This window comes from Sapajus apella, unplaced genomic scaffold (genome assembly GCF_009761245.1).
Source record: "Sapajus apella isolate SASKATOON/1434 unplaced genomic scaffold, GSC_monkey_1.0 scaffold36, whole genome shotgun sequence".
Lineage (NCBI taxonomy): Eukaryota > Metazoa > Chordata > Mammalia > Primates > Cebidae > Sapajus > Sapajus apella.
The window spans coordinates 31,205,905-31,224,831 of record NW_022436976.1 but is presented as its reverse complement, the minus strand read 5'-3'; the positions used below and the strand labels follow the sequence as shown (position 1 = coordinate 31,224,831).

General features: G+C 54.2%; 3 protein-coding genes across 10 annotated transcripts in view; 2 read left to right on the top strand and 1 right to left on the bottom strand.

The window, feature by feature from the left end:
• Positions 1 to 9,059, top strand: part of ACOT11 (acyl-CoA thioesterase 11) — a 57,899-nt gene extending 48,840 nt beyond the window's left edge. For all 6 annotated transcript variants that reach the window (XM_032296884.1, XM_032296890.1, XM_032296887.1 and 3 more), the window contains 7 exons: positions 1,271 to 1,326; positions 2,470 to 2,536; positions 2,923 to 3,006; positions 3,833 to 3,966; positions 5,884 to 6,015; positions 6,686 to 6,812; positions 7,683 to 9,059. In XM_032296884.1, the coding sequence (XP_032152775.1) occupies positions 1,271 to 1,326; positions 2,470 to 2,536; positions 2,923 to 3,006; positions 3,833 to 3,966; positions 5,884 to 6,015; positions 6,686 to 6,812; positions 7,683 to 7,838 (756 nt within the window). In that variant the 3' untranslated portion in view covers positions 7,839 to 9,059. The remainder of the gene's footprint in view (positions 1 to 1,270; positions 1,327 to 2,469; positions 2,537 to 2,922; positions 3,007 to 3,832; positions 3,967 to 5,883; positions 6,016 to 6,685; positions 6,813 to 7,682) is intronic.
• Positions 7,903 to 18,927, bottom strand: part of FAM151A (family with sequence similarity 151 member A) — a 16,033-nt gene continuing 5,008 nt past the window's right edge. The window contains exons 3-8 of one of the 2 annotated variants that reach the window (XM_032296891.1): positions 15,241 to 15,393; positions 13,625 to 13,784; positions 11,480 to 11,704; positions 10,281 to 10,420; positions 9,137 to 9,280; positions 7,903 to 8,666 (exon numbers count right to left, since the gene is read on the bottom strand). In XM_032296891.1, the coding sequence (XP_032152782.1) occupies positions 7,993 to 8,666; positions 9,137 to 9,280; positions 10,281 to 10,420; positions 11,480 to 11,704; positions 13,625 to 13,784; positions 15,241 to 15,393 (1,496 nt within the window). In that variant the 3' untranslated portion in view covers positions 7,903 to 7,992. The remainder of the gene's footprint in view (positions 8,667 to 9,136; positions 9,281 to 10,280; positions 10,421 to 11,479; positions 11,705 to 13,624; positions 13,785 to 15,240; positions 15,394 to 18,927) is intronic. The other variant, XM_032296892.1, reaches the window with a different exon arrangement.
• MROH7 (maestro heat like repeat family member 7) overlaps positions 13,932 to 18,927 on the top strand; it is an 89,525-nt gene continuing 84,529 nt past the window's right edge. For both annotated transcript variants that reach the window (XM_032296881.1, XM_032296882.1), the window contains exon 1: positions 13,932 to 14,032. The gene's annotated coding sequence lies outside the window, so the exon portion shown is untranslated. The remainder of the gene's footprint in view (positions 14,033 to 18,927) is intronic.

The window sequence follows — 18,927 nt, the reverse complement described above, 5'->3', positions numbered from 1 at the left end:
GGCTTTGGAGTCAGATGTGGGTTGGAACCTTGCCTCTACCATATTCAAGTGGTACCCTCTCGAGCTCTCAGTCTTCATCTGTAAAATGGGCATATCTGCGGTCCCTGCCTCATAGGGCTGCGGGGTGATAGATGCCCAACTGACTCAGTGCCTGGCTGAGCCCTGGGAGTGGTCAGGATGATGGTGAAAGCAATGTATGGGGCATGGGAAGTCAGTCAGGAGCCTGGTGCAATGGTCCTTTCTTACAATAAATGCTCCCTGTGCCCCCTGAGAGGCTGCTCCCTCCCTTGGGGCAGGTCCCCTGCCCTGCGTGCTGGCCTCCCAGAGCCTAGCGTGGGCTGTGGAGTTGGGTGGAGCCTTAGGACTAGGAGCTGGGAGCCACAGCCACAGAGGCTTCCCAGGCATTTTCCACGTTGTGCTGGGGACTGGGGGATGTGAGATGTGGTGGTAAAGAGGGTGGGCTTGAGACAGGCCTGGGGTGCTGCCCCTGGCCTCAGCCCTGTGGCCTTGGGCAAGCCTTCACCCGTCCTTGTCTCAGTTTCCTCTGTAGAATGGACACCACACTAGCCCCATTCAGAGGGTTGCTTTAGGATTTGGTGCAATTCTATGTGAAAAGCCCTTGAGAAGAATGGCTGGTGTGTGGCGAGTGCTCAATATATGTGGACTCTCATTACCACTGTGAGTGCCCTGTAAGGATCCACGTTGTTTTTTTTTTTGAGACGGAGTCTCGCTTTGTTACCAGGCTCGAGTGCAGTGGTGTGATCTCAGCTCACTGCAACCTCCAGTCCCCTGGTTCAAGCGATTCTCCTGCCTCAGCCTCCCTAGTAGCTGGGATTACAGGTGTGCGCCACCACACCAGCTAATTTTTGCATTTTTAGTAGAGACAGGGTTTCACCATGTTGCCCAGGATGGTCTCAATCTCCTGACCTTGTGATCTGCCCGCCTCAGCCTCCCAAAGTGCTGAGATTACAGGTGTGAGCCACTGCGCCCAGCTAAGGATCTCCATTTTACAGAGGAGAAATCTGAGGTCTGGCCAGGGGAGATGGTGTTCCCAGGTCACTCAGAGAGTTTGAGGGGAGCTGGGGCTACAGCTTAGTTTCCTACTTTCTCGGCCAGGAGATTTTGACTCCAGCTGCCCCAGTGATACCTGAACTCCGCGTTAGGGCTGCAGATCTCCTTGGGCCCTGGGGAATGGAGAGCGGGTGTCATGGAGGGTAGGGGTAGCTGGTTGCACCTCTCGAGGCATGGCCTATCCCGACTTCCTCCCCAGGATGGTGAGCGGCGGTACCGAGAGGCCAGTGCCAGAAAGAAGATCCGTCTGGACAGGTGAGTAGGGGCTGTGTGGCGGGCAGAATGCGGGTTTGGGGCTGTTCACGCTCCACCGACCCCCGAGCACTCACTTGTCTTCAGGGCTGCCTATGTGTTGGGCCCTGGGCCGAGCCCTTCACATCTTTTTGGTTTGGTCTCATTACACAGTGGTCGTCTGGCCTGTTGTACAGGCAAGGGCGCTGGGGATGAAGGGGTTAGGTAGCTTCCCATGGACACACAGATATCATCGGCAGAGTCAGAATTTGAACCTGGCTGGGTCCGGCCGAATTTAAATCCTGTGTTTTTCCCATTGATTCTGATGCCCATTTGGCAGATGAAGAAATGTTCAGAGGGGAGATGCGGTTGCTTAAGAGGTAAAGCCACTTTGGGAGGACGAGGTGGGTGGATCCCCTGAGGTCAGGAGTTCGAGACCAGCCTGGCCAACATGGTTAAACCCCGTCTCTACTAAAAATACAAAAATTAGCTGGGCGTGGTGGCTCATGCCTATAGTTCCAGTGCACCTATAGTCAGGAGGCTGAGGCAGGAGAATAGCTTAAACCGGGAGGTGGAGGTTGTAGTGAGCTGAGATTGCGCCACTGCACTGTAGCCTGTGTGACAGAATGAGACTCCATCTCAAAAAAAAAAAAAAAAGAATAAAGAAAAAAAGGAGTGAAAGCCAGGTGTGTCTGACTCTGCTGTGAAAGCATTTAGAGATTTTTAAGGGCTATAAGCACAGCAGGGATCACAGCTGTTGTTAATAAGAAAGTGCATCTATGGCATTCACTGAACATTTACCATGTGCCAAGCACTTGCGATGACCCCATGAGGCAGGGGTGACTGCTGATCCCATTTCACAGATGAGGACACAGCAGCATCAGGGTGAGGTCACTCAGCAGGGGTGTGGGGTGTGGGGACCGAGCCTTAGATTACCCTTCCTTGCTGACTTGCTTCCCGCCTCTGGGCTGACCTTGGTGTAGGTGCCGAGCTGGTGTGCTCTCAGCTGCCGTGTCCTGTGTGACCATCCAGCCTCCCTAGCTAGACAGGAGTCTCCTGCTCTGCTGGGCTTAGCACAGGGCCTAGCACACAGTAGGTTTGCAGTAGAGTCTGTGGAAAGTGCTGGACTTACAGGGGACCCAGGTTGTCATCTTCCCTCCTTCCCAGGAAGTACATCATGTCCTATAAGCAGACAGAGGTGCCCCTCACTGTCCCCTGGGACCCTAGCAACCAGGTAAGGCCCTCTGCTCCCAAGGGGACAGTCTTTAGACCCACCAGGGCCTCTACCCTCCCCTGCTTGGCAGAATGGATTTGGAGGAAGGCTGGAGAGAGCAGGATATGAATGCCATGCCTCACGATTGCTACTGTTAGCAAAGAGCTTGCCTGCATTCCCATTTGGCAGGTGGAAGCGGAGACCTTGAGAGGCAGAGCTGCTTGTCCAGGGTCACACAGTGGGTCTAAGCCCAAGCCTGGACCTCCCTTCCCAAAGTCCAGGACTCTTTCTACAGCACCCGCCCCTGCATTCATGGTCCGGGTTCCTCTCTGGGACACCCTTGGCCTCAGCTCTGGGGCCCTGGAGGAAGGGATCGGGGTAGTGGTAGTACCTGTGTGCTCTTCCAGGTGTATCTGAGCTACAATAACGTCTCCTCCCTGAAGATGCTCGTGGCCAAGGACAACTGGGTGCTGTCCTCAGAGATCAGTCAGGTAGCTGACCCTATCTACCCAACTTTCCTTTCTCCTCTGAGCCAGAGGTGGCTGATGGCAAGCAGCAAGAACTCTCTCACACCACTTATGTCAAAAAAGGATCTCTTCAAAGAATTAGGTGAGATCAAGAAACCAGTCCAGTTATGGAAACGTACCCACCCCTCAGAGCCTGGAGTCAAGAAGCCCTAGACCCTTCTCTCCTGCCTGCCCCCCTTCCTGCCCTCAGCCACTCTCTCGGGTCTGCTGCTGTGTGCCCAGGCACTTCCTCCCTTCCTCCCTGTTCTTCTGTGATTGCTGCAGGGATGGGGGCAGCCAGCAGGCACGGGCTTACAGGAGACCTAAGCTCTGCCAGCTGCTTGTGCCCTTGGACAAGTTGCCTCCTGCTTGAGAGGCAGAGCTGCTTGTCCAGGGTCACACAGTGGGTCTGGGCATTTACCATGTGCCAAGCACTGTTCTTGGGTGCTGCAGCGTGAGAGGGCCCAGGCAGACTCGAGGCTTGCACGGGAGCTGGAGGTTGAGATCCCAGCCTTCCCACAGGAGCGTGGAGCTAGTGCAGCAGGTGGACGAGGATGACGCCATCTCCCACATCACCACGGCGTGTTGCCTTAGTGACTGGCGTCCTAAGCCACCTTCCTGCCCATTTGTGCTGAATTCTCTCATCAGTCCATCTTCATGGGGATGCAGCTGAGACTCAGAGAGGTTGGGCTGTGTGTTCACAGTCACACAGCAAGTCAGCTGTCACCCTGAGCTTCCAGCCTCAGCCTCCAGCATCCCCATTAGTCCACTACACTGCCCAGCAAATGAGGCTGCCCTCTGACCCATGCAGGTCCGCCTGTATACTCTGGAGGATGACAAGTTCCTCTCCTTCCACATGGAGATGGTGGTGCATGTGGACGCAGCCCAGGCCTTTGTGCTGCTCTCGGACCTGCGTCGGAGGCCTGAGTGGGACAAGCACTACCGGTGAGGGGCCAGGGTGACGGCAGGGCAGGGCCCCTTCTCTGGCCTGATGGGGGAGAGGGTGTCTCCTTCTGCAGGTCGTCCTCCATGATGCTCTGCCCTCCTGGCCATTAGCAGGGGCTGGGGGTGGGTTGGAGTTCCATGTTGGGTGGGGGTCCGGGTCATGGCTATTTTGAGCCCTTAGGGGAGAGGCTGAACATGGAATTGGAGCTGGAGGCTTGAGTTGACATCCTGCCTCTGTCCCAACTAGCCGGGTGACACTGGATAAGTCAAAGTCACTTCCCTTCTGGCCTCAGTTTCTCTCTTCTTAAAATGGGTGCTTGGGTGGTGGGTCACGGATTCACACTTGGAGACAGTGCCTTTCACACCATGTGCTGTGGAGTGCTGTGCTCCCAAGGGGGCTTCCAGGACTGCCTGGGGCGGAGTCAGAAGGCCGAAGGGTGTGGGAGCCTCTCTTGGGTTTATGCCAACTAATAGCATGGCCAGCTGCTGAACTGACCAAGTTTGCTGATTTTCCTCACAAATATGTTATTTTTGAATATAGAGAATGATTATGAATGGAAATGTTATTCCTTTAAATACATTTGTTCCTCCAAATTTATTGATTGTTCATGTGACTCTTCTCGAATTTAGTCAAGGAAGATAAATGTGTTCTTAGGAAAATAGCAAAATTTGTGTTTTTCAAGTCCCCTTAAAGTCTTTTTCTGTTCTGCCAACATCCTAGCTTGAGGGTTTCTTTGAGAGCTTGTTATGAGGAGACTACATTCTGGAGGATATCTGTAAGGAGGTTCTGTGTGTCTGGAAATTCAGTGCGCCTGTCATTTGGTGAATTGTATTTTGACAAACTGGCCTTCCGCTTCCTACCCCATCTATCTTCTCCAGAGCAGGCTTGTTGCTCTTTATACATGGGCTTCCTGCTGAAGTTTTCTTTGCAAAAAGGGCCATGTTGCTTTCAAAAGCTCTGGTCCAACTGATTCAGGTCTGCTGGTGGTCCCCTTCCAGAGGGCAGAGAGGTGATTTGGTGGGGGATGCCGTGTGTGGGAAGGGCGGTTGTGCATGTGGTGGGTGGGCTTCTTGGAGGGAGGCTGGGGTGGGCTTTGAAGGCCAGATCAAATCTTGATACCTGATGGGATGTGTGGGGGAGAGGCCTGAGGGGAAAGAGCGGCTAGCTTCTTCCCCATACCCTGCCTGCTCCTGAGTGCAGCAGGAGAGCGGGGAGGAGAAAGTGGGTCTGGACATGGCCATGTGTGCCTCTGTGTGGGTGTCCTGGGTGCGTGCCTGTGTCGATATGAGCCTGTGTATGCCCACACATGTGTGTTGGGTGCCGGGGCCTGGGGATACATCTCTGCCACTGAGAGCCTGAACATACCCCAGCCCTGCCTCCTTATTAGCTCTGTGGCAACTGGCAGGTTATTTTCCTCATCTATGAGTTGGGGATCCTAGCAGTGTCTACAGCATGGGGCTGTTATGGAGATTAAGTGACACGAGTTAAGCACTTAGAACAGCACCTGGCACTCAGTGGGTGCTCAGTGAATGTTAAGCACAGCTGCTAAATCATCACACATCCTTGTGGTGTCTGTACCTGCGCAGACATGTACAGACATGCATGGGTCTCTGTGTGCACTGGTGTCTGTCCATGTACCTGTGCACATAGTGTGTGCACAGGTGTGTGCATATCTTTATCCCACGTCTGTGTATGTGTTCGTTTGCTTGCATGCATGTCTCCGTGTGCCTGTGTGTGCACTTGGACGTGTGTGTCCACCCTGGCTGGGTCTTGCTGCCTTCCTGCTGCTCCCTGGTGACCAGTATAGGGGGTGACATCCCACCGGGGAGACTGCTTGGGCGCTGTGGTGTGGGAGGACCTGGGCAGCCCCGCGGCTTGCACAGGAGCTGGAGGCTGAGATCCCGGTCTCCCCACAGGAGCGTGGAGCTGGTGCAGCAGGTGGACGAGGATGATGCCATCTACCACGTCACCAGCCCTGCCCTTGGAGGTCACACCAAGCCCCAGGACTTCGTGATCCTGGCTTCCAGGCGGAAGCCTTGTGACAATGGGTGTGTACCTATCTGCTGTGGGGTGGGGGGCAAAACGGGACAGAGTGTTAGGGTGGCCACATCTCTCTCCCAGGGAAGGGCATTGCCTGGAGCCAGAGCTCTGTTTCCCATTGGCTGTGGGGCCCCAGGCACCACAAGGCTTTTCTGGGCTGCTGTGGCTTTACCATGGGTAAAATAGGGACGGGGCGCACACTTCCCCTCTTGTCACATTTTCTAAGGCAGGGCCACCGTCACCCAGGGCGGCTCAGGCTGCCTCGATGCAGGCCTTGGACAGGACATTTCTCACATGGCCACTCCCTTGGCCTCCTCCCTCTGACAGCCCCATGTGGGCTGGAGGGCCTAAACATCTCTTTCGCTGGAAAGGCAGGGACAGAAAAAAATCCCAAAGCCCACACTCTTCCCCCACACACTGAAGTAGAGTGACTTTTCCAGAAAGTCCACAGTGGAGTCAGGTTGGCTCCCAGGGAATTCAGTGCCAACCCACAGGCGCCTCCTCCCTCCGGCTGGGCCCTGAGCCGGGTGTCGGGGCTTTAAGAGTCGATGTGCCATGCAGCCCCTGGTGAGGAATCCGCGCCAGAGGGGGCAGGGTCTGGGCCTCGGTTGGGCAGAACAGGCCCCCACTTTCTTCTGTGGCTGACCTCTGCCCCCTTGCTACCCTGCCTTCACTCAGGGACCCCTATGTCATCGCGCTGAGGTCGGTCACACTGCCCACACACCGAGAGACGCCAGAGTACAGGCGTGGAGAAACCCTCTGCTCAGGCTTCTGCCTCTGGCGCGAGGGTGACCAGCTGACCAAGGTGAGGCCACCCCCCCCCCACCATGCCCCCAGCCTGGTTCCACCCCAACACACACGTGCATGGAACTCAGAACTACTGGACTAGGACAGTCCAGAACTGGGTCTCCCAGCAGGCTCCCCTTTCCAGCCTGGGGGAGCCTGAGTGTCAGGGGCTGGAAATGATGCCATGTGTGTGGAGGTGAGTCAGAGGCTGCTGCATGGTCTTGGGAAAACTCTGGGTGCTGAGGGCGGAAGGCCTGGGTTCTGAACTGAAACTCCGTCGCGCGTGGAAAGCCCTTCTCATCTAGGAAGGATTTATAAGGCTCTGAGGGCCCATAAAACCCAGCAGGGTAGTCCGGGCTGATGGAAAACACAGGGAGGACGCTGAGGGAAAGCGAGGGTGGGTGTAGCAGCCTCCCCGCTCACAGCTTCTGTTAGGGCCCTGCCGCTGAGTCTGGCCCTGAGACTCCCCCAGCAGAGACTCAGCCAGTGTCTGTTGAATTCATATGCTTGAACCTATGGCACCTCAGAACCATCCCTGGGCTCCTGCCTAGCATGTCTCTGTGGCTGAGATTCAGAGCTGGGCCCTGGAGACGCAGCCCCTGCCCTCCAGGGACACCAGCTGGCAGGGAAGATGCGTGATGACAATGTGGTGTGTGGTGGCAGGAAGCCAGGGTTGTCAGCACCCTAGGAAGTGTTGGGGAGATCTGCTGGAGGAGGTCATGCCTGCCAGCCATGTCATCTAAGACCCTGGAGCTGGGCTGAATTTTCTGCCCTCCCAGAGGGCAAGCAAGGCTGACTTGCCACCAGCCTTGTTCCCACTGGGCTCCCACCCCCTCCCGGAACCCTCCCTGAGCTAGGTCCCCCTGAGCCTGGCCTCCCAACCCTGCAGGTGTCCTACTACAACCAGGCCACCCCGGGCGTTCTCAACTATGTGACCGCCAATGTGGCCGGCCTCTCCTCTGAGTTCTACACCACCTTCAAGGCTTGCGAGCAGTTTCTCCTGGACAACCGGAATGATCTGGCCCCCAGTCTCCAGACCCTCTAGATGCCCTCAGTGGCCACATCCTGCCCACCCCCACTCCATCCTGTTCCCAAGGACTCACACACAGTGCCTGGAGAAAGGCAAAGGCCTTTATTTCTTCCTGCCTCTCCATGGGCAGCCTCCGCCCTGAGGTCCACTGGCCCACCACCCCAGGTGCTCAGTTTCTGCCAACGTCGGCCAGCAAGTCCTTGCGGTACCCCTGAGGCAGCCTGTAGTAGACTCGGGTCCTGTCCACAGCCCTGGCTGCCAGCAGCGCTGCCCTCACAGAGGCATAGTCGCCCCCAGATGGGCTGTGCTCCACTGTGACGGTGGCCCGGGGGGAAGAGGCCAGCAGCCTGGCTACGGCTCCAGCTGTGCTGTGGCCCAGTGGCGTGGCCGCCATCTGGAAGGACACAGGTTGCCAGAGCTCCTGGCACAGCTCTAGCATGTCTGTGAGCAGATGTTCCCTGTAGCCGCTGTCCAGCACCTCATCAGGCCAGCCTGGTGCCACAGTCACGTGGGGGAAGACCTCCGCCACAGCTGTAAGTAGCTCTCTGCCAGCCACATAGCCAGGGACCGAAAAACTCCCGTGGGAGATTTTGGCCCCCACCCACACAGGCGAGTGCAAGAGGCCAAGGCTGGAGAGGCGTGCCAGCAAGGCCAGGGATGGCCGGAGAGCTGCGGGCTCCTCTATCTGCAAATGGACGCCCCAGTGTCGGGGATGCGTGGCCAGCTGCTGCAGGCAGGACTCCAGCGTCAGGTTGCTGCCACTTGGAGCACGAACAATGGGCACGGGGTTCTCAGCCACAGTTCCCTCGAGACCAGTGTTCAGCAGGATCATGCCTTCTGTGTCTGGAAGAGGCAGCAGAGGCAACAGTGTTTAAGATTTGGGTTATGATAGGGTATTAGAGTCCTTTGCTAAAGGGGCAGTGGGAGTTCTGGGGGCATCCAAGGGCCTTGCCTCTCTGGAATCTGTCAACCCAGTTTTGGGCTCCAGGTGGATGGGTTGCTTTATAAATGGGCCTGGTGCATAAGAAACTCTTGCTTCAGCTCTTGGTCTTTACCTGTGACTCAGCCTGGGGGCCAGTGCCAGCCTTGCCCACAGCACCGTGGCTGGGGGCTGGTCTGAAGGCCAGGAGCCCTGTGCTCTTCACACCACTGTACTCCCCCTCCCTCTCCTGCAACCCTGCCCCACCTTGCCTCCAGCGCATGGTGTAAATAAACCTGTGTTGCCATGGCAACAGAGACCGGAGGTACCCGCCCCAAGCAGAGGACACCCTTGCAGATGAGCTAGGAGCACCAGGGCTGAAGGCAGGCCTTACCTGGGAGGGTCACCGTCGCTGTTTTACCGCTGCCCTGGACGTCGGGAACCAGCCACTCCACGTTCAGCCCATCACCCCCCGGCAGCTGGAGAAAAGGGATCAGGCTGCCCCCCGTATAGTACATTCGTTTCCGTGTGGCGTTCACTGTGGGGCCCCAAATTGCCAAGGTGAAGTGGCTGCCGTTCATGGAACACCTGTAGGCCGCAGCTCTACAGGCATCCACGCTAAGCCTCGTGGCACCCTGCCAAGCAGCTCTAATTTCCTTGTTTTGTAGACTACAAGAAGTGACTTGTCCAAGGTCCTATAAGCAGTGAGCAGAATTGCTGGGAGTGGAACCTGCTGAGACCAGATCTGCCTGGCCCCAGAGCTGGTATCCTTCCCCCCTTGCTTAGATGGCTCCTGCTTAGTTAGCAGGAATGCTGAGTCTGATGGGGCCCCTTTGAGATGGCTTAACTGCGGCTCTCCTGGGTTTGGGGACAAGGGAATGAGGGGTTTGGGTGGCAGCGTCTGATCACTGCTCAGTGAATACGGTGGAGATCTCTGAAACATTAGAGTAGCACATAGTGGAGCTGTGTACAAAAATAATATGGGGTTTGGAATTTGCTGGGTTCCTGCCTGCTGGACCACATACAAGCTGAGTGACTGTATAAATTCCTGAACTGTTCTGTGCCTCTGTTTCTCTATAATATGGATGTGTGGGCCAGGCACAGTGGCTCACGCCTGTAATCCCAGCACTTTGGGAGGCTGAGGCGGGTGGATCACCTGAGGGCAGGAGTTTGAGACCAGCTTGGCCAACATGGTGAAACCCTGTCTTTACTAAAAGTACAAAAATTAGCTGGTGTGGTGGTGCAGAATTGCTTGAACCCGAGCGGCAGAGGCTGCAATGAGCCGAGATCACGCCACTGCACTCCAGCCTGGGTGACAAAGCCAGACTCCGTTTCGAAAAAATAACAATAAAAATAAAATGGATATGTGAAGCTTAGCACACCATTCCAGCACCTGGTACCCAAAATGCATCCTCCTCCTGCCTCACCCTGGCTCTCCCCCTTCCGATATCACTTCCTCCCAGCTCTGCTCCAGTGCCAGCCAAGTGCTGCCCCGTGCAGAATCCAGTCCACACCCCCCTTCCAGTTCCTTTCCTTACAGGCCAGCTGCTTGAACTGCGACAGGAAAGGCTCAAAGATGTCGTAGTAGACTTGGTGGACAGCAGTGTTGTCCCGGACGTAGAGCAGGTCCTCCACCAACATGGGGTCCGAGGCAGCTTGCCACAGCGTCAGGCTATACCTGGGGCCACCAGAGCTGGCTCAGTGCCTGTCTGAGCTCAGCAAGGCCCTCAGCCCCACTCCTGTGCTCAGAACTGGATGCCAGCTGGGCCCAGGGTAGCACATCTGTCCTCCAGTCGCCCACCCGCCACTTCTCCCTGAGTCCTACCCCTTCCCAAGGGCAGTAGCCAGAGGGAATTCAGGAAAGATGACTGAAAGCAGAGCTTTCAGGAGGGAGGGGGAGCCTGTCCTGCCTCCTCACTTGCAGTCTGTTTCTGAGTCCTGTCCTAGGAAAGGGGCAGGACCGACGGGGGAGGATGTGGAAGGGCGGGTCAAGCATGAAGAGGGGGAGGGGCAGCTTTGGGAGTCCTCTGGGGAGCAGCTAAGGAAAGTAGGGGGGATAGTAGGGGTAGGGGAGTCTCTAAATTCCTATAGGGCTATCCTAGGGCAGGGGTTGAAGGCACAATATATGTTGCTCCAGGGCTATACCTGGCTCCTACTGGAGGAGGCTGTGGGGAGACAAATTGTGTCTTGGTATAAATACTTTCTGGGGGGCAGAGAATTACCCACCAATGAAAGGGCTCCTTCAGGAGGTAGTGAGTAGCCCATCACCAGAGGTATGCAAGCAGAAAGCAGGGACTCTGTAGAGGGCATGAGCACCAGCAAGAGTTGGACCATATGACCTTTAAGACCCTTCCATCCATGGCTGGGTGTGGTGGCTCACGCCTGTAATCCCAGCACTTTGGGAGGCCAAGGTGGGCAGATCATGAGGTCAGGAGATCAAGACCATCCTGGCTAACATGGTGAAACCCCGTCTCTACTGAAAATACAAGAAATTAGCCAGGCGTGGTGGCACACACTTGTAGTCCCAGCTTTCTTGGGAGGCTGAGGCAGGAGTGCCTCCCACTTGAACCTGGGAGGCAGAGGTTGAAGTGAGCTGAGATGGTGCCACTGCACTCCAGCCTGGGTGACAGAGCGAGACTCCATCTCAAAAAAAAGACCCTTCCATCCATGAACATCTGGGATCTTGCTGGGGGCATCAGCACCTCCAGGAGGGTGGGGTGGGTTTGGTGGTATTCACCTCTCAGATTGGCTCAGCAGCCAGCTGAAGTGGGGCCAGGCGGCCCGCACCATGGAAGACCGCACAGGGAAGGTGACCCTCTGGGGTACCACTCCCACCAGCTCGTGCATCTCCTCCACCATGGCTCGGGTGTACGTCCTGTTTGGGAACATGGTCAGGTAGAGGGTGGTCCAGCCTGGAGACAGGGTGACCTTGGGATACTTCTCCTGGACCAGGGCCAGGAACCTGCAAAAAAATCGGAGATGTTGGTCTCACGGGAGCTGCGCCGGCCCCTTCCTCTCCTCTGGGTTCTCGTCCCCGTGCTAGGGAGTGGCAGGGCCTATTAGATCTGTGATAAGGTCAGAAGCAGAGTCCCAAAGAACAGAATGGCTTGTTTCGGGTCCCATGAATTGGGCATGGACTTTGGAGTCAGGGAAGTCTGGGTTCAGATCCTGATTCTGACCTTGGATTGGTCACTCAGCATCACAGACATCATCCCCTCTAGCAGGGCAGGCTTCTTAAACATCCCCTTCTAGATACAAAACTGACTCAGTCCCCGCGTGTGGGAATCTGCGCTCTGCCAGCTGTGAGCCTTTGAAGTTTCTCAGGTTTTCTTTAAAATTTCTCTCCTTCCCAGCCTGGGCAACACTGTGAAACCCCATCTCTACTAAAATACAAAAAATTAGCTGGGTGTGGCGGCTTGCTCCTGTAGTCCCAGCTGCTCAGGAGGCTGAGGCAGGAGAATTGCTTGAACCCGGGAGGTGGAGGTTGCAGTGAGCCGAGATTGCACCACTGCATTCCAGCCTGGGTGACAGAATGAGACTCAGTCTCAAACAAAAAAGAGACTTCCTCTCTCCTCTCCCCTCCCCTCTCTCCCTTCCCCTTGTATCTTTCTTTTTTTCTCTTTCTCTCTTTTTCTTTCTATACGGGGTCTCGCTGTGTTGCTCAGGCTGGTCTCAAACTCCTGAGCTCAAGGGATCCGCCCACCTTGGCCTTCCAAAGTACTGGGATTATAGGTGTGAACCACCATGCCCAGCCTAAAATTTTATTTGAACTTGGCCTTGATGAAAATATTTTAATTTTTTCTTTGTACTTTTCTTCTTTAAAAGATGCAAATTTTAACAGGAAAATTATGTTGTCACCCACTGCCTACCAAAAAAACCCTACTGAGTAAAATTAGCACTCCAAGAAGACAGGTCATATTTATCTTGGGCCATTGATTACATTTTCCAAAGTGCTACTTTCGGAAGGCACCTCAGCTTGAGAAGCACAATAATAAGTGCTAGATGGATGGTTGCTGGCTGGCTGGATGGGTGGAGGGAGAGATGGATGGGAAGGAGCCTGCAGCTGAGAATCAGAGGGCCTGGGTTTGAATCTTTGCTCTGCCTCTTGCTAGACTTAGGCAGGTCTTTTCACGTCTGTAATATAGTCCCTGCGTTAATAAAATGGAAATAATAGCACTTACCTCATTTTCGTAAGAGTTAAATGGTGTTCTTTAAGTAAAGTACTTAAAACAGTGTCTGGGACACATAATAAACACGTAACAAATTGAGATGCTTCTCTTGTCAGCTTTCTCATCTGCAAAATGGGGAGAAAGCGCTAACCTGGCAGTGCTACGTCAGGATCAGATCAAAAACAGGCTCTCCTCTTATGTGGTCTCCTTGTAAACTGCAGAGCAGCTACTGCATGTCAGGTCTGCCAGCAGCGGTGCTGGAATTCATGGGGGCTGGGGACGGAGTCAAGGTTTTAGACTTTTCTAGCGGGCCAAATCCTGTGCTGGTCACTGGGGAATATAGGGAAGGACTTGGCCTGGTCTGTCCTCCGGGAGTTCAGTGTAGTAGGTGACAGACCTGTGAACCCACAGTGACAGCTCCATGAAGTCAGGCTGTGTTAGGAGGAAGTGTAGGGGCTGAGGGGCCCAGAGGACATCCTGCAGCAGCCTGGGATGTCAAGGAAGTTTCTGGAGGAGATAACAACTGGCCAGTGGTTTGTCAGAAAAGAGGGGAAAGGCACTGGAGGTAGAGGGAATAGCTCGTGCAAAGGCCCAGAGGTGAGACTATATAGCGTGACTGGAGACAAACTCAGAGGTCCCCAAGATCCTCACGTTGTGCTAGGTGTTGACAGAAGAAGGCTGGACACAGCTGGGACAGAGAGGCGAACACTCACTGTGTAGCATTGACCTCAAATGAGATGGGCACGTTGGGGCCCTTTAAGATGTCAGCGTTGATCCACACGGGCCGCTGGACTTTGCCTTCCTCTGTCAGCCGCCGCAGGAGGTCCAGGGAGGGGCCCACAGCCTTGATGTTCTTGAAGTCCAGTTTGATGCCTGTGGGGAAAGGGACAAGGGCTTGGGGAACTGACGAAGGAACCAGGAAGACGTGACTCCCTGGGCAGAAAGCAGAGAGGGTGCGTGTGTGCGTGTGTGTGTGTGTGTGTGTGTGTTGGGGTCAGGGGAGGGTGGAAGGACAAGGACCACATCCCTGCAGGTGTAAGGAAAGCCTTTTGAAGAGGCAGAGCTAATGAGAGAAGAAGGGCCTGCCTCTAGACGAGCTCCCCTCTCCTCCTGGAGGCCAGGTAAGGACTTGGGCCTGCGGCTGCTGCCCCTGGGAATCAGGTCTCTGCTGAAAAGGGGCTGAGGTTCTTCTTGAGCAGGCTGAGAGAGCCCTAAACCACCAGAGCCTGTAGGGAGGTCATCCAGCCTCTGCATTTGAGTAGAGGAGGGAATCTCTGCAGAGAAGGGACCTGGTACTTTCCAGGGTGGTGAGGAGATGAGGCTGGGAAGATATAGAGGGATGTTGAAAGCCAGGCCGAGATCACACTTTTTCCTGAGGACCATGGGCAGCCATGGAGGGTTAAAGCAGAGGAGTGGCATGACGAAACTGGTGTTTTGAAAAGATCCCGGCCGGGCGCGGTGGCTCACGCCTGTAATCCCAGCACTTTGGGAGGCCGAGGCGGGTGGATCACAAGGTCAAGAGATCGAGACCATCCTGGTCAACATGGTGAAACCCCGTCTCTACTAAAAATACAAAAAATTAGCTGGGCATGGTGGCGCACGCCTGTAGTCCCAGCTACTCAGGAGGCTGAGGCAGGAGAATTGCCTGAACCCAGGAGGCGGAGGTTGCGGTGAGCCGAGATCGTGCCATTGCACTCCAGCCTGGGTAACAAGAGCGAAACTCTGTCTCAAAAAAAAAAAAAAAAGAAAAAGAAAAAAAGAAAAGATCCCTCAGGCGTGTGTGGTCATGGAGGTCAAGGGAAGTCTGTAGGGGCTGAGTTTGGGTCAGGAAGCCAGTGAGAGAGTTCCGATGTGGCTGCGACTAGATGGAGGCAGGGTTAGGGGCTGGCATTAGCAGAGGCAGCAACGGAGTGGATGTGAGGATAAGGGAGGGAGACAGAGAGAGGCGTTACAGTGATGCCTGGATTCTGACTGTGACTGGCAAAGGGGTGCGGAGGGGAAGGGTGGGGCTTGGCTTTGAACTTGTTACGTTCAGTTCTGTGAAAACAGGAGGAAGCACTCTGAGCATGCGTGGCACCTTGCAGTTCACGCTGTACTGCTCGCTGTCCACCCTGTATGTCCGGGAGAGAACATCATGAGGGGCACGGACGCGCTCGCCACCTCGCTGAGTCCTCACGGAGCCAGGGCGTCTATAGCACCATGATGAGAAAGTCAAGGCAATGACACCTCATGTCAGGACTGGACTTGCTTCCCAGCGAGGGATCTCTGCACATGCTGCCCCAGGGCCAGAGGGCTCGGGGCTGGGGAGGGTTTCCAGAGGGGCCCTTACCCTTCTGGGAAGAGCCCAGCACCGCGTCCAGCCACTGCTCCAGTGTGTTGTCGCTGTAGATAGCCGGGGGGTGTGCCATGATGGGAACTCCTGTCTCGTTGGCTGTGCCGAGCCCTTCTACATTGACGTCAGCCTCCAGGACTGTGACGTTGCCTGCAGAAGAGGCGAAAACCCAGTCAGTTCTTTTTTTAAAAAAAGAAAACTTTTTTCTCATCATAAAAGCATTACAAATTACAGAACATTTGAGAAATACAGAAAAGTGGGCCGGGCGCGGTGGCTCAAGCCTGTAATCCCAGCACTTTGGGAGGCCGAGGTGGGTGGATCACGAGGTCAAGAGATCGAGACGATCCTGGTCAACATGGTGAAACCCCGTCTCTACCAAAAATACAAAAAATTAGCTGGGCATGGTGGTGCATGCCTGTAATCCCAGCTACTCAGGAGGCTGAGGCAGGAGAATTGCCTGAACCCAGGAGGTGGAGGTTGCGGTGAGCCGAGATCGCGCCATTGCACTCCAGCCTGGGTAACATGAGTGAAACGCCGTCTCAAAAAAAAAAAAAAAAAAAAAGAAATACAGAAAAGTGGAAGAAGAGGAAAATATTCACCCACATTTCCATCATAGTTCACATTTTGATGGATTTTTCTTCCATTTCTTTTGTTTTGGGAGATGAAGTCTTGCTCTGTCACCCAGGCCGGAGTGCAGTGGTGCGATCTTGGCTCAATACAACTTCTGCTTCCTGGGTTCAGGCAATGCTCCTGCCTCAGCCTCATAACTAGCTGGGATTACAGGCATGTGCCACCACACATGGCTAATATTTGTATTTTTAGTAGAGACAGGATTTCACCCTGTTGGCCAGGCTGGTCTCAGAACTCCTGACCTCAAGTGATCCACCCACCTCAGCCTCCCAAAGTGCTGGGATTGCAGGCGTGAGCCACTGTGTCCGGCCCTATGCATAGTTTTTACACAGTTGAGACTCTACTGCATTTATAATTTTTTATGTTTTTCTTTCAACATGATGACACGCTTCCAGTCTTTTTTATACATCTTACTACAGCAAAGAAACAAAAGGCTCCAAAGCCCTGGTTGAGGGTGTTCACTACCATGTAACTGACCATCCCCATTCCTGAGATGCTGCGGGAGTTTCGGATTTTTTGCTGATAAGGCTTGCTATATTCTCCCTGTCTAGTCTTGAATTCCTGGGCTCAAGAAATCCTCCCACTTTGGCCTCCCAAAGTGTTGAGATTACAGGTGTGCACCTCAATGTCCAGCACACAGGGTCATTTTTAAAGCCCTTGTTATCAAATTACTTTCTGGAAAAGTTGTTCTGATTCCTGTCCCTGCCCGAGGTGCACAAGGTTCCCATCTCACCGCGTCATCACCGGCACTGAGTTATCTTTTAGCTTCACACAGTTAACTCTATCAGGCAGATATCTGCTGATTCCTGCCTTCAAGAATTCAGTCTAGTAGGGAGCTCAGACCCTTCTAATAGGAAGCCGTCTCTAGAAAACCATGCACGGGGCACCCACACTTGGAGAGTGTAGTGGAGGGGAGAGGGGTCGCTTTCTGCCTATGCAGCATTGATGCCAGAGGGGCCTTTCCTCCTGCCTTCTCCCAGGCTCCTGACCATTCTTCTCACCACTAGCACTGCTTCCCCACCAGTCTGTTCTCTATAGAGCCACCAGAGTGAGTGTCCTAAACATGTACCTGATCATGTCACTTCTTGTCAAAAAGTGCCGGAAAACCTGCCCATTGCTCTGAGCATGAAACCCAAACTCAGCTGGGCACAGTGGCTCACACCTGTAATCCCAGCACTTTGCAAGGCCGAGGTGGGCAGATCACCTGAGATCTGGAGTTTGAGACCATCTTGACCAACATGGAGAAGCCCCGTCTCTACTAAGAATACAAAATTAGCTGTGCATAGTGGCGCATGCCTGTAATCCCAGCTATTCGGGAGGCTCGAGGTAGAAAAATTGTGTGAACCTGGGAGATAGAGGTTGCAGTGAGTCAAGGTTGTACCATTTCACTCCAGCCTGGACAACAAAAGCAAAACTCTGTCTGGGAAAAAAAAAAAAAAAAAGAAATAAAGAAAGAAAAGAAACCCGGCCGGGTGCGGTGGCTCACGCTTGTAATCCCAGCACTTTGGGAGGCTGAGGCGGGTGGATCACGAGGTCAAGAGATCAAGACCATCCTGGTCAACATGGTGAAACCCCGCCTCTACTAAAACTACAAAAAATTAGCTGGGCATGGTGGCGCGTGCCTGTAATCCCAGCTACTCAGGAGGCTGAGGCAGGAGAATTGCTTGAACCCAGGAGGACTCCGTCTCAAAAAAAAAAAAAAAAAAAGAAACCCTAACTCCTTATTATAGTCTTTTTTCCAGTTTCGTCTCATGTTCCCCTCTCTCTGTCATTCTCTGAGTTCCAGGCACCCCACCTTCTCCATCTCCCAGGGACTGAAAAAACACATGTTCTGATCACTAGGTTCGCAGGAGGGCCTGAGATTCTGCATGTTTTATTTTGAAATGGAGTCTCACTTTGTCACTCAGGCTAAAGTGCAGCAGCGTGATCTTGGCCCACTGCAACCTCCACCTCCTGGGTTCAAGCGATTCTCCTGCCTGCGCCTCCCAAGTAGCTGGGACTACAGGTGTGCACCACCACCACGCCCAGGTGGTTTTTGTATTTTTAGTGGAGACCAGGTTTCACCATGTCAGTCCTGACCTCAGGTGATCCCCCTGCCTTGGCCCCTCAGCCTGCTGGGATTACAGGCATGAGCCCCTGGGCCTGGCCTGAGATTCTGCATTTTCAACACATTCCCCAGGGATGCCCATGCTGCTGTCCATGGACCACATGTTGGGTAGCAAGGCTTTAATTTGTTTTGTCCTCCTCATCTCTGGGCTGTTGCCTGGCAACATTCTTCTCTCAACTTTACTAGGGCACCTCCTGCTCATCCTTTAGCGTTGGCTTAAAAAAGTAACTAACTTCCGGCCAGGTGCCATGGCTCATGCTTGTAATCCCAGCACTTTGGGAGGCCGAGGTGGGTGGATCACAAGGTTAAGAGATCGAGACCATCCTGGCCAACGTGGTGAAACCCTGTCTCTACAAAAAAAAAAAACAAAAAACAAAAAACAACTTCCAGGCTGGGTGCGGTGGCTCACACCTGTAATCTCAACATTTTGGGAGGCTGAGGCGGGCAGATGATCTGAGGTCAGGAGTTCAAGACCAGCCTGACCAACATGGAGAAACCCCGTCTCTACTAAAAATACAAAATTAGCCGGGTGTGGTGGCACGTGCCTGTAATCCCAGCTACTAGGGAGGCTAAGGCAGTAGAATTGCTTGAACTTGGGAGGCAGAGGTTGTGGTGAGTTGAGATTGCGTCATTACACTCTAGCCTGGGTAATAGGAGACCTCCGTTTTAAAACAAACACTTCGGCCGGGCGCGGTGGCTCAAGCCTGTAATCCCAGCACTTTGGGAGGCTGAGGCGGGTGGATCACGAGGTCAAGAGATCGAGACCATCCTGGTCAACATGGTGAAACCCCGTCTCTACTAAAAATACAAAAAAAAAAATTAGCTGGGCATGGTGGCGTGTGCCTGTAATCCCAGCTACTCAGGAGGCTGAGGCAGGAGAATTGCCTGAACCCAGGAGGCGGAGGTTGCAGTGAGCCGAGATCGCGCCATTGCACTCCAGCCTGGGT